Source organism: Myxocyprinus asiaticus, chromosome 45 (genome assembly GCF_019703515.2).
Source record: "Myxocyprinus asiaticus isolate MX2 ecotype Aquarium Trade chromosome 45, UBuf_Myxa_2, whole genome shotgun sequence".
Lineage (NCBI taxonomy): Eukaryota > Metazoa > Chordata > Actinopteri > Cypriniformes > Catostomidae > Myxocyprinus > Myxocyprinus asiaticus.
The window spans coordinates 13,756,538-13,773,461 of NC_059388.1; the positions used below are offsets into that span (position 1 = coordinate 13,756,538).

At 37.7% G+C, this 16,924-nt stretch overlaps 1 protein-coding gene across 1 annotated transcript in view; it reads left to right on the forward strand.

Annotated features, from left to right (window-relative positions):
- The window catches only part of LOC127434833 (voltage-dependent calcium channel subunit alpha-2/delta-1-like), a 150,088-nt gene that overhangs the window by 118,234 nt on the left and 14,930 nt on the right, over positions 1–16,924 (forward strand). Inside the window, exons 23-31 of the mRNA XM_051687842.1 lie at positions 4,753–4,813; positions 7,237–7,337; positions 12,280–12,361; positions 13,195–13,260; positions 13,346–13,455; positions 13,537–13,608; positions 14,953–15,020; positions 15,209–15,247; positions 15,834–15,905. Coding sequence (XP_051543802.1) covers positions 4,753–4,813; positions 7,237–7,337; positions 12,280–12,361; positions 13,195–13,260; positions 13,346–13,455; positions 13,537–13,608; positions 14,953–15,020; positions 15,209–15,247; positions 15,834–15,905 — 671 coding nt within the window. The remainder of the gene's footprint in view (positions 1–4,752; positions 4,814–7,236; positions 7,338–12,279; positions 12,362–13,194; positions 13,261–13,345; positions 13,456–13,536; positions 13,609–14,952; positions 15,021–15,208; positions 15,248–15,833; positions 15,906–16,924) is intronic.

Genomic DNA, 16,924 nt, shown 5'->3' on the forward strand with positions numbered 1-16,924 from the left:
TCCTTATCTCTCTCCCACTGATTGGGGCAACGCCCTCCTCCTCATCACATACCTCCAGCACCCGATTCAGGCTGGGGAACCAACCGGCATTTTTCTTGGCTACAACTTCCACAGTTTTATTGAAAAATTCTGTTACAGTTCTCTTTTAATACCATTTCTGTTTTTTTACAGTCAGTTGTTGATAAAAAAAAAACAACAACAACAGCAAAAAAACATTTAATTCTAATCACACATTGATTCAAAATCAAAAGTAACAGTCAGTATCTGGTGTGGCCACCAGCTGCATTAAGTACTGCAGTGCATCTTCTCCTCATGGTCTGCACCAGATTTGCCAGTTCTTACTGTGAGATGTTACCCCACTCTTCCACCAAGGCACTTGCAAGTTCCCAGACATTTCTGGGGGAATGGCCCAAGCCCTCACCCTCTGATCCAACAGGTCCCAGACATGCTCAATTGAGATCCAGTCTCTTCGCTGGCCATGGCAGAACATTTACATCCTGTCTTGCAGGAAATCATGCACAGAACGAGCAGTATGGCTGGTGGCATTGTCATGCTGGAGGGTCATATCAGGATGAGCCTGCAGGAAGGGTACCACATGAGGAAGGAGGATGTCTTCCCTGTAATGCACAATGTTGAGATTGCCTGCAATGAGAACAAGCTCCAATGATGCTGTGACACATCACCCCAGACCATGATGGACCCTCCACCTCCAAATCGATCCCACTCCAGAGTACAGGCCTCGGTGTAACACTCATTCCTTCGACAATAAACACTAGTCCGACCATCACCCCTGGTGAGACAAAACCGCGACTCGTCAGTGAAGATCACTTTTTGCCAGTCCTGCCTGGTCCAGCGAAGGTGGGTTTGTGCCCATAGGCGACATTGTTGCCGGTGATGTTTGGTAAAGACCTGCCATACAACAGGCCTACAAGCCCTCAGTCCAGCCTCTCTCAGCCTATTGCGGACAGTCTGAGCACTGATGGAGGGATTGTGTCCTGGTGTAACTTGGTCAGTTGTTGTTGCCATACTGTACCTGTCCCGCAGGTGTGATATTCGGATGTACCGATCCTGTGCAGGTGTTGTTACATGTGGTCTGCCACTGCGAGTATGATCAGCTGTCCTTCCTGTCTCCCTGTAGCGCTGTCTTAGGCGTCTCACAGTACGGACATTGCAGTTTATTGCCCTGGCCATATCTGCAGTCCTCATGCCTCCATGCAGCATGCCTAAGGCACGTTCACGCAGATGAGCAGGGACCCTGGACATCTTTCTTTTGCCGTTTTTCAGAGTCAGTAGAAAGGTCTCTTTAGTGTCCTAAGTTTTTATAACTGTGACCTTAATTGCCTACCCTCTGAAAGCTGTTAGTGTCTTAACAACCATTCCACAGGTGCATGTTCATTAATTGTTTATGGTTCATTGAACAAGCATGGAAAACATTGTTTAAACCCTTTACTATAAAGATCTGTAAAGTTATTTGGATTTAAAAAAAAAAAAAAATCTTTAAAATACAGTGTCCTTGCGGGGGCCTGGGTAGCTTAGTGGTAAAGACGCTGGCTACCACCCCTGGAGTTCGCTAGTTTGAATCCCAGGGCGTGCTGAGTGACTCCAGCCAGGTCTCCTAATTAACCAATTTAGCCCGGTTGCTAGGGAGGGTAGAGTCACATGGGGTAACCTCCTCATGGTCGCTATAATGTGGTTTGTTATTGGTGGGGCTATGTCTCCGTGGCAACATGCTCAACAAGCCACGTGATAAGATGCGCGGGTTGACGGTCTCAGACGCAACTGGGATTCGTCCTCTGCCACCCGGACTGAGGTGAATCACTACGCGATGATGAGGACTTAAAAAAAAAAGCACACTGGGAATTGGGCATTCCAAATTAAAAAAAATAAATAAAAAAAATACAGTGTCCTGAAAAAGTTTTTTTTTTTTTTTTTTGCTGAGTTTATATATATATGTAAGTAAAATAGACATTGTAACAGAAATGTACCCATATGAATCGATATCAAATCGAATAGAGAGCTTGTGAATTGGAATCAAATCTAATTGGGAAATCTGTATCAATACCCAGCCCTATTAAGAATAAAGTTGTTTAATCCTAGAGCCTTTGCCTTACCTTATGCACACTTTTAAAACAGGGTTTAATTTTGAGCCAGAATATTTTAAACAATATTAAGGGTAGCACATACTATTTTGCTTTTTCATTAACAGAATTATTTTTTTTAATTTTCTTATCTTTATGGACCTTATTGTGTTTTGAATGGTGCAAAATGATTTTGCCGAAACTGTTATACAGTTTACTATAAATAAATGTTATACTAAATTATGCACAGGAGAAATTCAGTTAAACATTAACATGTATCGCGGTACATGACGTTGTTTGTGATACCATAGTTCTTGCAAAGTATCCAGAGTTTAACTGTGTAATTAGTGATATCACTGTAATTACAGGTAAAAGCATGCTTCTCATTACCATGGTAAGATAGAATTATTGTTTCTAAAAAACAAACTAAAAAATTTTTAATAAAAAGGAATATCCTAAACAGTTTCCATAAAAGTGACTTATATTCCCGTATTATAAAATTTGTAATATAATTGTTATAATAGTATCATTAATTATAAATATATACAGCATTTCTGATAATGGTTCAAAACAACATAGTTTTTACAGTTAGTATAAGTTCAGTAACTGCAAAGTAAAAGAAGTCTTCAAGAGTGGTGATGTGTGGATTGAAAATCCTTGTAATTACCGTTGTGCATGGCACGATGTTTTCTTGTTTACCTCGTCACTGCAGTTTAGAATGTTGGGGCTGTTTAATCTAGTTTCAAGTAGCTTCTGCATGGTTTACTCAGGTAATGCTGTTTCATCACACCAGTCTTTCCCTGGAAGAAAGCTGAGACTTTCCTTTTTTACTTTAGTGCATAAAACTCAAAATTCAGAGGGACTCAAAATAATGGAGTAGGTCACATTTGTTTGTAGATGCCACTTGGTTTGATATTTTGTTATCTAAACAAGTGACATTCATACATGTTTTAATGTGGCATAAGTGTCCAAATACGTTTTGGGGGCCGCTGTATCCTTTTTCATGCATATCCTTCAAGTATGGTCAATGAAATTATGATATCATTAGTTTAAGGACATAGTCAAGTCATTAAGGTAAAGGTATTAAGCAATAAGTAAGAGGCTTTAGTTTACAAACACTGAAATAGTCACTGGTCTAAATTGGTCAAAATTATTTGCTAATATATGCAAAGTGTAAACTATAATTATTCTCCTCTTTGGTCGCATGAAGTTCTGCCCTCCTCTGTCTGGCTCATGTGAATGCATAATTCATTAACGATACCATAAACTTCATGAACAGACTTTTATACCACATGTAAGACCTCACATTGCTTTTCCTTCAGTTTACATTGAGCAAAAAAAACTTAGATCAGAATGCAATATTTTTATTCAAGGCTTGTTCTGTGAATAAAATATTGGTGACCTTTGACCCCTGTGGTTTTACCCTGTTTCTCTGCCTCTCTTTCCCCCTCTCCTCGATCAATCGCTCCCTCTCTTTCCCTATTTGCGACATTTGACCCTTCAGAAGAAGATGGCAAGTACTGTTTTCTTTTCCTTTTGTCTTTTCCTTAATGTAAGAACCCAAATGTCTGACCTCACCCATATTTGAGTCTGTCATCTTGTCTCAAACACACACACACACACACACACACACACACACACACACACACACACATACACACACACATGTTGGTGCAGCTATCATTATGAGGACTCTCCATAGACATAATTATTTTTATACTGTACAAACTGTAGATTCTATCCCCTGACCCTACCCCAACCCCTAAACCTAACCCTCACAAAAAACGTTCTGCATTTTCACATTTTCAATAAAACATCGTTTAGTATGTTTTTTAAGTGATTTGAATTATGGGGACACTAGAAATGTCCTCATAAACCACATTTATAGCATAATACCCTTGTAATACCAGTTTGTAACCTAAAAAAAAGTCCTCGTAAACCACTTAAACCTGCCCACACACACTCACACTCACACACACACACACACACACACACACACACACACACACACACACACACACTCACACACACACACACACACACACACACACACACACTCATTCATACATTTGGTAGAATATGCAACATTTGAAAGAGACATGCATTCTTCATTAATGTTATCCTTAAATGCACCCTTTAGAGAAAAATCAAAAGTAGGAATGGGAGATAAAGTACATGAAATAAGAAATAAGCATGATCTTTAAAAAGAGCATGGTAGTATTAATGACATATTAATGTGACATGTCTCTTATATTTATGATGGTCTCATAAAACAACACAAACAGCAGGTGAGTGAGACACACGTTTAGGCATTGTGTAACCAATGAGATAATGGGTAAATTAGCTCTGTGCTATCTAATTTTAAACTTCCTCTCACTGGACCCCCCTTATGTGGGATTGTGTGCCTGAACAGCAGGCTGTCACAGCAGATATCTGTGTTACTAGACAGAAGCTCGGAGACAGATTTTTACAAGCTGCAGCAGCCTGCTATCTGAGTTGTGTTTAACTGTCAGGTCATTTTGATTTACCTCTTGATTTCTATTTTATTTATTTTTTATTTTGTTGCATTTAACTGAATTTTATGCGTTTTATGCTGAGTAATGACAGAACTGACTGACATAAGCTTTGATCTTTGACTGATTTATGATCTTTTCCTATTTTATATCTCTTTCAGTCTCTGTAAGCCTGCAGGTGGACAAATTTGAAGAATATGGATATACCTTTATAGCACCCAGGTCAGTTTCCTAAAGGCATAGTTTGCTCAAAAAGAAAACTGTCATCATTTACTCACCCTCATGTTGTCCCAAACCCATATGACTTTCTATCTTACATGGAACACAAAAGGAGAAGTTTTGCAAAATATACAATAATATCAAGCTCCAAAAGCACAAAAAGCACCATAAAAGTTGTCTATATGTCTTGTGTGCTATATTCCATGGCTTCTAAAGCCATACGATAGCTTTATATGAGAAACAAATAGAAAATGAAGTCAGCATTTGCTGAAAACCTCCCCCTTCACTGTAGCTCTCTAATCTCATTTGTGCTTGTGCATATTCAAACTTGGCACCTTATGAAACATCATACCAGGTTAGAGGTATCATACCAGATGTTAAAGGGATAGTTCACCCAAAACATTGATATACTCTCATCATTTACTCACCCTCATGCCATCCCAGATGTGTATGACTTGGGGTGTAATGATATGACATTTTCACGGTATGATAACCGTCACAGAAATTACAGTATCACGGTATTGAGGTGCATTGATAATATTATTAGCAATTTAATATTTGGTTATGAAATATGTCTGATAAACACACAGAGAAATATTTCATTATAACCAATTCTTGAATTTTATATTGGATTTCTTCAACTTTAATCCTTTAACTTTTGATCTTGAACATCAGGACACTCTCTTAATCCGACAAGGTAAAATAAAAGAAGAACAAAATCCCAAACAGGTAAAACAATAATAATAATAATAATAATATTAATAATATATATGTATATATATATATATATATATATATATATATATATATATAAATTATTATAATAAAAAATATTGTTAATTTATGATTAATGAAATTGAATTGTAATAATTTGTAATGATTATTGCCCAAGTTAACACTTCAAATATGCATTTGTATGTATTCTTTCATTTGTTGCATTTGTGATTTAGTTTATTCCTTTGCAGTTTTTTATTGCCATTGTGTCCAATACTGTGTGTTTTCCACCACAGTTTCACTGTCGATTTCCTGCATGCATATTGTCAATGTCAATTTCCTGCACACCAAAAGCCATGCACTTTGTAAACTCTATTTAGTACTATGTTTTACAGATAAAGCATATTATTAGTAATATCAAACATATTGTTGGCCCACTGTTGCGCTGCATTTAGGGCAAACGAACAAACAGTTGGCACATCGTAATATTGAACGAGTGCTTAAATCCGTTTGCTGCTTTTGTGAATGTAACAAAACGTATAAACATAACTTTCCACTTACATTCATGTCCGCAAATTCCGTGGGATGGTGCTCACGGAGATGGTGCTTAAGGTTTGAAGCGTTTCCCGCCTGAGCTGATACTTTTTTTGCGACAAACTGGGTAACTGTCAAAACTGATGGTGCCTCGGGGGTCTTTTATATACCCAAAGTAATCCCAGACAGCAGACATCAACTGCTTTGGCAGCGGAATTAAAGGTTCAGGCTCGGACATGTCTGTATGATGCACTCGTGCTGCACTTCTGATGTGCTTGTGATGCGCTGCGCTCATGACACCTGCATGTCACCTTTAAAATTGAGTGACAGTCGAATGTAACATAAGGAAGGCACAATTTAAAGATTTATTTGATCTTGCCAAGTTTATTTGATGCTGTGTAAATGTCGTTGATTATGACTTAATTAAACTGATTTGGATTTTAGAAAAGTTCTGAAAAAAATCTGTCTTTATATTCACGCAATACCATCAATGAGAAGATTTCAATGGTATTATAACTGTCCATTTTAAAACCGAGGTATATTGTGAAACCTTGAAACCATTACTTTCTTTCTTCTACTGAACACAAGCAAAGATTTTTAGAAGAATATATCAGTTCTGTTGGTCCTCACAATGCAAGTGAATGGTGGCCAGAACTTTGAAGGTCCGAAAAGCACATAAAGGCAGCATAAATGTAATCAACATGACTCTAGTGGTTAAATCCATGTCTTCTGAAGTGATGGAATCACTTTGGGTGAGAAATAGATCAATATTTAAGTCCTTTTTTACTATAAATTCTCCTTCCTGGCCAGTAGGTTGCGATATGCACAAAGAATCGTCAAACTCAAATGAAAGAATGTGAAAATAAAAGTGGATATTTATAGTAAAAAAGGACTTAAATATTGATCTGGTTTTCACCCACACCTATCAAGCTTCAAGACATATATTAAACCACTGGAGTCATATGGATTGCTGCTTTGCTGCCTTTATGTGCTTTCTGGACTTTCACATTTCTGAGAATTTTCATTGTATTGTGAACTATCCCTGTTTGAATGTACACGGTGAGGAAATGATGACCTATTGGTGAACTATTCCTTTAACTGCCAACCATTTTAAAATTCAAGTGTATATTTCATTGATCAATGTAGATTAACTGAACAAATGTTCTGACATGTTTTAGAGAATACTGCAAAGACCTGAAACCACAGAATGACAACAACACTGAATTTCTCATCGACTTCATTGAGTACATCGACAGGAAAACCCCCAACAACCCACTATGTGAGTATCTTCTGGAACGCTCAGTATTTTTACCAGGACATGGTCAGGGCTGCCAGTCAGGGATGCTGGTTCAAATCCAGAACTGAGCTGTAAGAGTATCTACACGCTAGAGTTTATGCTGCATCAGAGAATGCTACAAATATATTTATGGGGATGGTGCATCAGAAGGGTTTTGAAAGGGTTTGTGAAAGGGTGTGCAAATGTGATGCTCTGTCATCCGATCAGAAGTTGAAAACATTTAAACTTTTTCTGCAATGAACTCTGACGTAGACATCCATTGTTTGATGAGAATCTCAGAGAGGCGGGTCCAGTTGTTCTTTCAGAAATCCAATTTACTGTATTCCTGCTTGATTTCAATATTGCTTGGTTCTTTCCACACCCAAAAATAAATTCATCTCATGTATTCCTGTAAGTCAAATGCTCCATCAGAGCTTTCTCTAGTGTGTAGGTGCCTTAACTTTGAGAGTGGTGGTCTCCGTGAGGTCAGAAATACATACCACCAGTTTAAAGGTTCAGAGTTCATTCCCCCGGGCTGAAATGATCAGGGGTTACAATCTTAATAAAAACATGTAGCTCTGACATTCCAACTTTACTTAAAATTTACTTTGGGGTTGTTTACCCAAAAATGAAAATTCTGCCACCACTGACTCACTCTCATGTTGCCCCAAACCCATTTGACTTTCTTTTCTCCATGTAACATAAAATTAGATGTTAGGATGTATGTTAGTCTCAGTAACCATACAATGAAAGTGAATGATGACTAAGGTTATCAGAGCATTTTGCCTAACATCTATTATTGTTTTCCATGGTAGAATGAGTGTCATATATTTGAAAAAACATCAGGTTGAGAAAATGATGACAGAATATACATTTTTGGGTGAACTATCCCTTTAAAAGTCATAGCTATGCAACTAATTTTGTTTAATTTTACAAAGAAGAAGAGAAAAATGCTTGATGCACTTGAGTCAAACATGGCAACCCACCTCTGCATCCAAAGTAGTTCTTATAGACAATTTTATTTCATGTGATTTTTATTATATTTATTGTTTTCTTGTTGACCATATTAAGGACATGTAAACCAACACACCCACACATAGACAGCCCTTCCCCAAACACACACCTTCCACTTTGCAAGCTGCTTTGATGTCAGCAGGATCAGTTGGTGGTGCGGCAATCACTTGGTTCAGTGCACATGTGTTGAATGTGTAGGTTTGGCTGTAATACTTTATACCTATGAGCCCCCACCCCCAATTACCCTGTGTGAGAGAGGAAAAGCAGGACATGTCACAGAGAAAGAGAGAGAGAGAAAAAAGATATGGTATGGTGTACTGGTATGGCCAAGGGAATTTTAAAAACATAAATAAAGTCTTTAAAAATCTGGTCACTGTTTCAGACATCATGAAGTCCAACAGACTGACAAGCCTAAAGATCAGAGTTAAAATGAACTGTCATTGGCCAACAAACGAACATTTAGTTTCATTCAGACATGTTGTTGTCTGTTTTCATTCAGAGAATAAAGCTCAAGTGTTTATTGTAGTAATTCCTTGTGATCATAGACTATAAAATGTTGTAACCGGTGGAATATTGCACTGTAAACACTCATATGTGTGGCGATTTGTCACAGAGGCCTGTATGGTCCTGGTATTTTAAGTCCATAATTTCCTCACTGTCAAACACTGGCAGATCGGTTGAGTTGTATTCTCGACCTGCTCTCAATCAGGACCTAATGAAAATCATGCAGCGTGCGGAGGAGGGGGCGGAATAAAGTTGTACACCAGCTGCTCTGTCTGAAGTGTGTGTGTTTTGTCATAAAGGTTTTGCAGTAATAAACTGCAGCGAGATGTTATAAAACATTCGAAGTGCTCTGAATGTCCCCGGACAGAAAGAAAGAAAATAAAGCGGGGCCTTTGAACACTTAATGCCGTTTCATACAACCGAAGAATACAACCGTGTTCCACGTCTCGGAAAATTAATCTACGTGTTACTTTCCTGACGTGTCTCACTCCCTCATTTTTTGCATCTCTCTCTCTCTCTCTCTCTCTCTCTCTCTCTCTCTCTCTCTCTTGCTCTCTCTCTCTTTTTATGGAGTTCTACTTCTTTATGACTTTGGCATCAGTTGCCTTAAAGGTCAGAATGTGGAGCCTGTTCTTACTCATGGCCAACAGGTGTTCATGTATTTATCTAATTAAGTCAAAGTTAAGGCTTATTTTAACGTGAACCTTTGTTTTGTGCCTATTAATGGTTAATTCGATTTTGAACCTAGCTTCAATAGGTTTTCTCTGTAAAAAACAGTTTGAAAATTATGTCAAAATCAGCAGTCTCTGATCGCTTGGTGTGTCATGCTCACCAGCAACTGATTAATTGCCTTTGCAAAGAATATTCGCAAATGTTTGTAGTTGTCTATGTGATATGCAAAATAGGGTGTGTTTCATCTTGCTCCCTAGCTCCCTGTGTCGTAAATCAGTATATCGTGAACACTAATAATGGGCTAATAAAAGGAACTGGCAAGGGTTTTCATCCACTGAACGTTGGGACACTTTTGACCCAAATTACCTGCGACACGATTTTAAGGTTGTGCATTAAGACACAGCTGGTATTAATCAACAACATCGCTGTATTAAAGACGCTGTCTGCATTTTCATTGTAGATGTTAAAAAAAAATAAAAAAATAAATTGTACTATTATGAAAGATAAATGTCATAAATGAAGAACAAAATACAAAGGGGTGTATAGTATTTTAATCTTTTAACAACTAACTATATAAAATATTGTTTCCATTCACATTATGGATGAAATATAATAACAAACTAAATCTCTTTTAAAGAGAAAAATAAGGCTTTGACTTCATGTTACACTTTCACTCGTCTTCTGTTGACTTTAGAAGACTTGATGACATTTCCAGTAAGGGGACATACAGTTGTGAGCAGCAATGCTCCCTGTTTTTTTACAGTGCATTCTGGGAATTCTTAGTTAGAGAAAGTTTTAGTGCACTAGAATGATTTCGCAAATGGGACAACCCAAGCAATGGCAGACTTCCTGGTATGCTTGAGATCGATTCTTTTTTCACGCATTGATAATCAGAAAATTTTCCCAATGATTATTGAGATACGTATATCGGCATTTATTTATTTTTTTTCTGATATAAATAGGGCTGCACAATAGTCTTTTGTCTCTTCAAACATATTTCTCAACACAACTTCGGTAAAGTGTGAGCAGCAGGGTAAAGGGGGTTGCACACCAGACACGTCTAGCGGACAGCATGCCGCGTTCTAAAATTAAAAATTTATTTTCTACGAAGGTTCGCAAACATACGACTCACTTACGAATCCAACCTACGATACCGGAGGCTGCTAAATATTCAGCAGCACCACAGAGCATAACTCATATGGTATAGCATAGTATTCCATTAAAAGTCATTATCAAAGGACATAGATTATTTACTTTTAGCCATCGCTGGATGATATATTGTGTATGTGTGTCACAGTAGTGTTGCGGAGATGAAGGTCCCAAAAGCAGAGATGGAAAACAAAAGTGAGCTTTATTAAACCAAGGCAAAAATACAAACAAAAACTCTCACAATGGAGGAAACCAAAACCAAAACAGAACTAGTTTCTAGCTAGTGTTAACAAATGGACTGAGGGCCATAAAAGCCTTACTAACATAATAAGGTGACATAGACCAACTGATACACTTAACAAAAGAATTCAGCAAAGACTAGAAACAAAAGGTGGGTTAAAATAAGGAAGTTAATAACGAGGGACAGGTGCTGTCGGTCCGCTGATGAGCTAGGCAATCAGCGTTCCCATGGAAACGCAGATCATCAATGAACTGAGCGCTCAGCGTTCCCACAGAAACGCCAGTCACCCACCGGCGGCACCTGAAACACATGAGGGAAAACACCGTCACACACAGACATGGCACACACAGACATGACTCAGACGAGACAGACAATAAGTCAGGGGAGGCACAATCAGGCCCAAATGTGACAATATGTATCTTTCATATAGCCTACACAATATATTTTCAGTTAAAAGTATGTTGTTTTGTGGTTTGGCAGCTTGAATGAAACCCATTCAAGGCTACATACAGAGAAATTGCGTGATAAATGTCGCCATTTCTAATCGTTCAGTTTGCGCAGTTACACTATGCATTAACCTGCAAACTCATCAACGTCACTTTATTCGTTCTTGAAGTACAAAAATCTTTGTAACTTTTGGGTGTATGGTGGCTAGATTCACAACTTTGGATTGTTGCCTGTCCTGTCCTGCACAGTATCGACACATTCTTCAGTATTAAGTACAGTAAATGTTATATCATCCTCTTGTGGTCTCCAAACGTTATTACGCCAGACTACATTAAACGGAAAGCAAATAGACAGTAAATTCGAAAGCTCACAAATTAGGCTTCTAATTTAATTGTTGGGTTATATTAATATATCAATGACTCAAAAACGTAACGATAAAATAATGTGCCGATATATCTTTATGACATGCCTACTCCCTTGTCATTGCCTTAACTACTGAACTAGGGAGCTAATTGAGACGCTCTCATAAATATCTTCTTATTTAGCACTTCTTTCATCATGAACAGGCTTTTCTTTTCTTTTTTTTTCTTTTTTTTCAGCCAAAACTGACTCTGCACACATTGGCTTTTGGTTTGTAAATTTTGTGTGTAAATGACGATGTTAGAACAGATGCAAACTGGTGTCTCTCAATCAATGCTGTGAATCATGTCCAAAGCATTAGCTAAGATGTATTATCATATAGTCTGACATAATTGACAAAAGTTGTGCTGTCTGGAATCTTACTGTACAATCTGACAAGCAACCACCGTAAAGGATGGGAAAGAATTGTACAGTGTGGCTTAAGACAGAACAGAACAAAATCAAAGCATCATCTCTCACATAGAGTCATTTGAGTCTGTGCTGTGTATGCTTTCTCAGGTAATATGGACCTGACAAACAGACTACTGCTGGACGCTGGCATCACCGCTGAACTGGTCAAACACTGGAGCAAACAGGGGCCGTGAGTTCCACGGAAACAGAAATGCACAATAAAGGACAAAATAATTTAACCTTAACTTCAAGGAGTAGTTTACACAAAAGTGTATATTCTGTCATCATTTACTCACCCTCATGTTGCTCCAAACCCACATGAGTTTCTTTATTCTGTGAAACACAAAAGGAGATGTTGGGCAGTATGTGATTCTCAGTTGCCAGTCACATTCACTGCATTTTTTCATACAGTGAAAGTGAACGGTGACTGAGGCTAAAAGTCTGACTAGCATCTCCTTTTGTGTTCCACAGAAGAAAGTAAGTTATATGGGTTCAGAACAACATGTGGGTGAGTAAATGATGACAGAATTTACATTCTAATTCTGAATCTTTAATTCAGGGCTGTTTCTAGCTATAAGTGGTATAAGCGGCTGCTTAGGGCCCCCGAGCCACTAGGGGCCCCTGCAAAGCTTTTTTTTATTTTTTTATATATAGTTATTTATTGTTATTTATAGTCATTTATTGTTAATGTGTTAATGTTTATATTTAGTTATTGTTAATTTTGTGTTAGTATTTTTGTTATTATTTTTGCATTTTGTGTCATTAACATATTCCAGTTTTAACTAAATACAGTATATAAAAATTGGTTGAAGTGTCATTCTTGAGTGGGTCTAGATCCGGGAGGGGAGGTTGTCTCTCAAGTAGACACTCGCTTAGGGCCCATATGCTCAGAAATGGTTCTGCCTTAATTTAGATGTAGATAATCACTATTATGCCTATATGCCTACTAATTTATTTTGAGCACTTCTGTGACTCCTCATTTTATTTTATTTTTTCCAAAATGTGTATGTTTGTTATTTTCAGGAATGACAGAATCCGGGCAAAGTTTGTGGCCACAGACGGCGGTGTCACAAGAGTTTATCCTGCAAGGTTCAAAAATAATTTTTAAGATTAGGAACACTTTAGGAACAGGCAGTCCTATGGGATTTGGTCTAAAATTGTGTGTGTTCTGCAGTACTGGTCCAGAATGGACTGAAAAGGCAGAAACATATGAGTCCAGTTTCTACAAGAGAAGTCTGGACAATGATGTTTACATGTTTACATCAGCACCATACACGACCAATGGTAAGTGTGTGTGATTTATTATACAAGTGTGTCACAGTTTTTCTATGGATTAAGGGACCTTTTCTACCCTCTCTTTATCAGAAACTCAAGAGTCTGTTTTAGTGAGCAGAGCGATGGACCTGAGAATTGATGAATTCAGGCTGAAGCCAGCTGGTAAGAATCTGCCATTGTAATGTGACTCTTTATCATGATAATATATTGTAGTTAGGCACTTAGATGGAAAGAATGGATGTTGTGATCAGTGATAAACTGATATATTGGTCTAGCCAATTAATCAGCCAATATTTGGCCATTTCATTGACATGGCCTTTTAACAGAATGTGGCTATTCCAAAAGCCTTGTCAGTGAAAAGTAAGTTTTTCAGATTGAAATTTTTGTGGGAGGTTTTTATTTTATTTTTTTGAGTAGATTTAAAAGTAAATATTGTTTAAATATAATGTTCATTTAATTGCATACATTTTTTACATATCTAATTTGTATATAAATCACGCAGAGATGTACCAGGAGCGTAAGTTGATGTTCACATCAACCATCAGAATGGGGAAAACATTTTATCTCAGTGATTTCGACCATGACATGATTGTTGGTGCCAGACGGGCTGGTTATTTCTGTAACTGCTGATCTCCTGGGATTTTCACAGTTTCAACAGTTTTTTAGAGTTTATTCAGAATGGTGCCAAAAACAAAAAAACATCCAGTGAGTGGCAGTTCTGTGGACAGAAACACCTTGTTAATGAGAGAGAATTTAACAGAGAATGGCCAGACTGGTTCGAGATGACAGAAAGGCTACGGTAACTCAGATAACCACTCTGTACAATTGTAGTGAGCAGAATAGCATCTCAGAATTCACAACAGCAGAAGACTTCATTGGGTTCCACTTCTGTCAGCCAAGAGCAGAAAGCTGAGGCTGCAGTGGGCCTACCATCTGTGTACCTCAGCAGAAATTGAGATTCATCAGACCAGGCTATGTTTTTCCAGTCTTTAACTGTCCAGTTTTGGTGAGTCTGTGACCACTACAGAAGTGGAACTTGACGTGGTCTTCTGTTGTTTTGTCTCAAGGTTCGACGTGTTGTGCATCACTGAGATCACATTCTGATGGTTTTTGTGAACATTAGCTGAAGCTCCTGACTCGTATCTGTATGATTTTATGCTTTGCACTGCTGGCTGATTACACGATTGGCTAATTAGATAATCGCATGAATAAGTAGGTGTACAGCTGTACCTAATAAAGTGGTCGGTGAATGTATATTCACACATATTGTATATATCAGCATTATATTGGCCATCGACCACCCAGCTCTCTAGATGTTTGCATTCACAATTAACATTATTGATAGAGCAACCCATATCAGTCGGCCACTTGCAGTGATCAGTGTTTGAATAAATCGACTTAAAACTTTGAGCCCTATGTCTTGTTAAACACTCCTTAATGTTCCTTTTCTTTTAAAAGGCAAAACTAAACTGTTTGTTTGTTTGTTTGTTTGTTTGTTTGTTTCAGTGGTTGGGGTAAAACTGGATGTACAGACCTGGATGGACAGCTTCATGAATGCTACAATATCATCAAAGGTTACTTTAGCCAACAAAATGTCAATGATTATCTGTATTTTTGTTAACCTCATCATAATCCAGATTAAAAGAAATAGTCAAGTAATAGTCAATTCTGTCAGCGTGTTTCCCTAACCCTAATCATAGTAGTTTAGTGCTTTTATTCATCTCTCTGTATGATGCTATTGTATTTATTTCCTACTATACAGTGTGATGGTGAAATCTGTGGGTGCAGGAGGAACGACATGGTAAGACCACATATATACATACATATATATACATACAGTATATATATGCTATTCTGAAGTACTGTAACTTCAATTAAAAATTCTGATTACATGATTTAACCACTTAGTGCCAACATCTATATTATTTATTTACAGTAAACTCCTTTTCTAAAAATGTATAGGTAACACTTTGCAATAAGATTGATTTATATTGTTATTTAAAGATTTATATATAGAGTTCATTGTTAGTTCATGATACCTATTGCATAAACTAATGTTAACGAATGGAACCTTATTGTAAAGTGTTACCAATGTATATACAACATATCACAGATTCTTCTGAATTCCTACTCTAAATTCTGATTGGATGAGCTATGTTCGAAGACGTTGTGAAATGACCATAAATGCACACTTGTAAACACACATACTACTGTATATTAATGTGTCAAGTTACCATAGGCTGTTTGCGGTTGCCAAGCAACATAGCAAGATAATGAACTATATTACTTGATGGAAGAATTGTTTATTCTGATTTTTATTATTTTTATTATTATTATCAAAGTATATTTATTTTATATATCACTGTCTCTCTATCATTCTCTCAAAGTTTCTAGACTGCGTTCTATTGGACGATGGAGGCTTTCTCGTCATGGCCAATCAGGACGAGTACATCAGTATGGTGGGTTTCTCTCTCAACCAATCAGAACTATTCATTATACTTCCAGTCCACATTCCCCTTCTCTGACCCCTGTAGAATGCCCACCCAACCTCCGGCAGCCTCACCAGAGTAAATGTTTAAAGTTAATCTCAGCGAGGGAATCCAATCAGAGTGGAGTGTGTGCGAGATAAATCACGGCCTCGGTTTTTGGCAGCAGGGCTGAAGCTGGCGCGGGGGGTGGGGGAGTTGGGGGGGTCCGATCCTGCCTTAAATCCCATCTGCCTCCCCTCTGTGTGAGAAGACTCTCCAGGGGTTGGCTAGGACCCGACGGGCAGGCCGCACATTCATTACCAATGTTATTGCATGTGAGCGGCGGCCGTTCAATACACTCCAGGATTTATACTGCCTTTGGACTGACTTATAATCTTGAACGCACACACTCGTACTTTCCTACTTCTAATACAAAGCTAGAAGCTAAGCTGTGTGTGTTCTTAACAGTTACCAGAACTCTGTCTACACACACTCACAGTCAGTATCACACCTCTGAGATTTTCTGGGTTTGCAGACAATTCTCTCTTTGGTTTAAATTATGATAATGCAGTAGGCTGTCCAAAGGAAGGTGTGACCAGAAAGTATAGATTTATAAATATATAGAATTGTTCATTACTAATTCATGTTAGTTAATAAGGGCTTAACATACTGTATGTTAACATACATGCATATACAACTTTTAAAATGTATTAGCATTTGATAAAATTAAATTTAACGAGGTAAATATGTGCTGTAAAATCATTAATTATTGATAGTTCATGTTGACTAATGTAGTTAACAAATTTTAATGTGTTACTTTTTTTCCTTGTATTATCTGTGTTTTTAGATCAGACCCTCAGAAATGTCACACTAGCAAGAGTACTGTTGTACTAAATATCTGCATGGCTGTGATTCGGCCACAGGTATTCACAACTGTGATGATAATTAGTAAAACAGCACAGTTAATCACCTCTTCAAAGGAAAGTTGTCTCGGAAATTCATATAGCTTC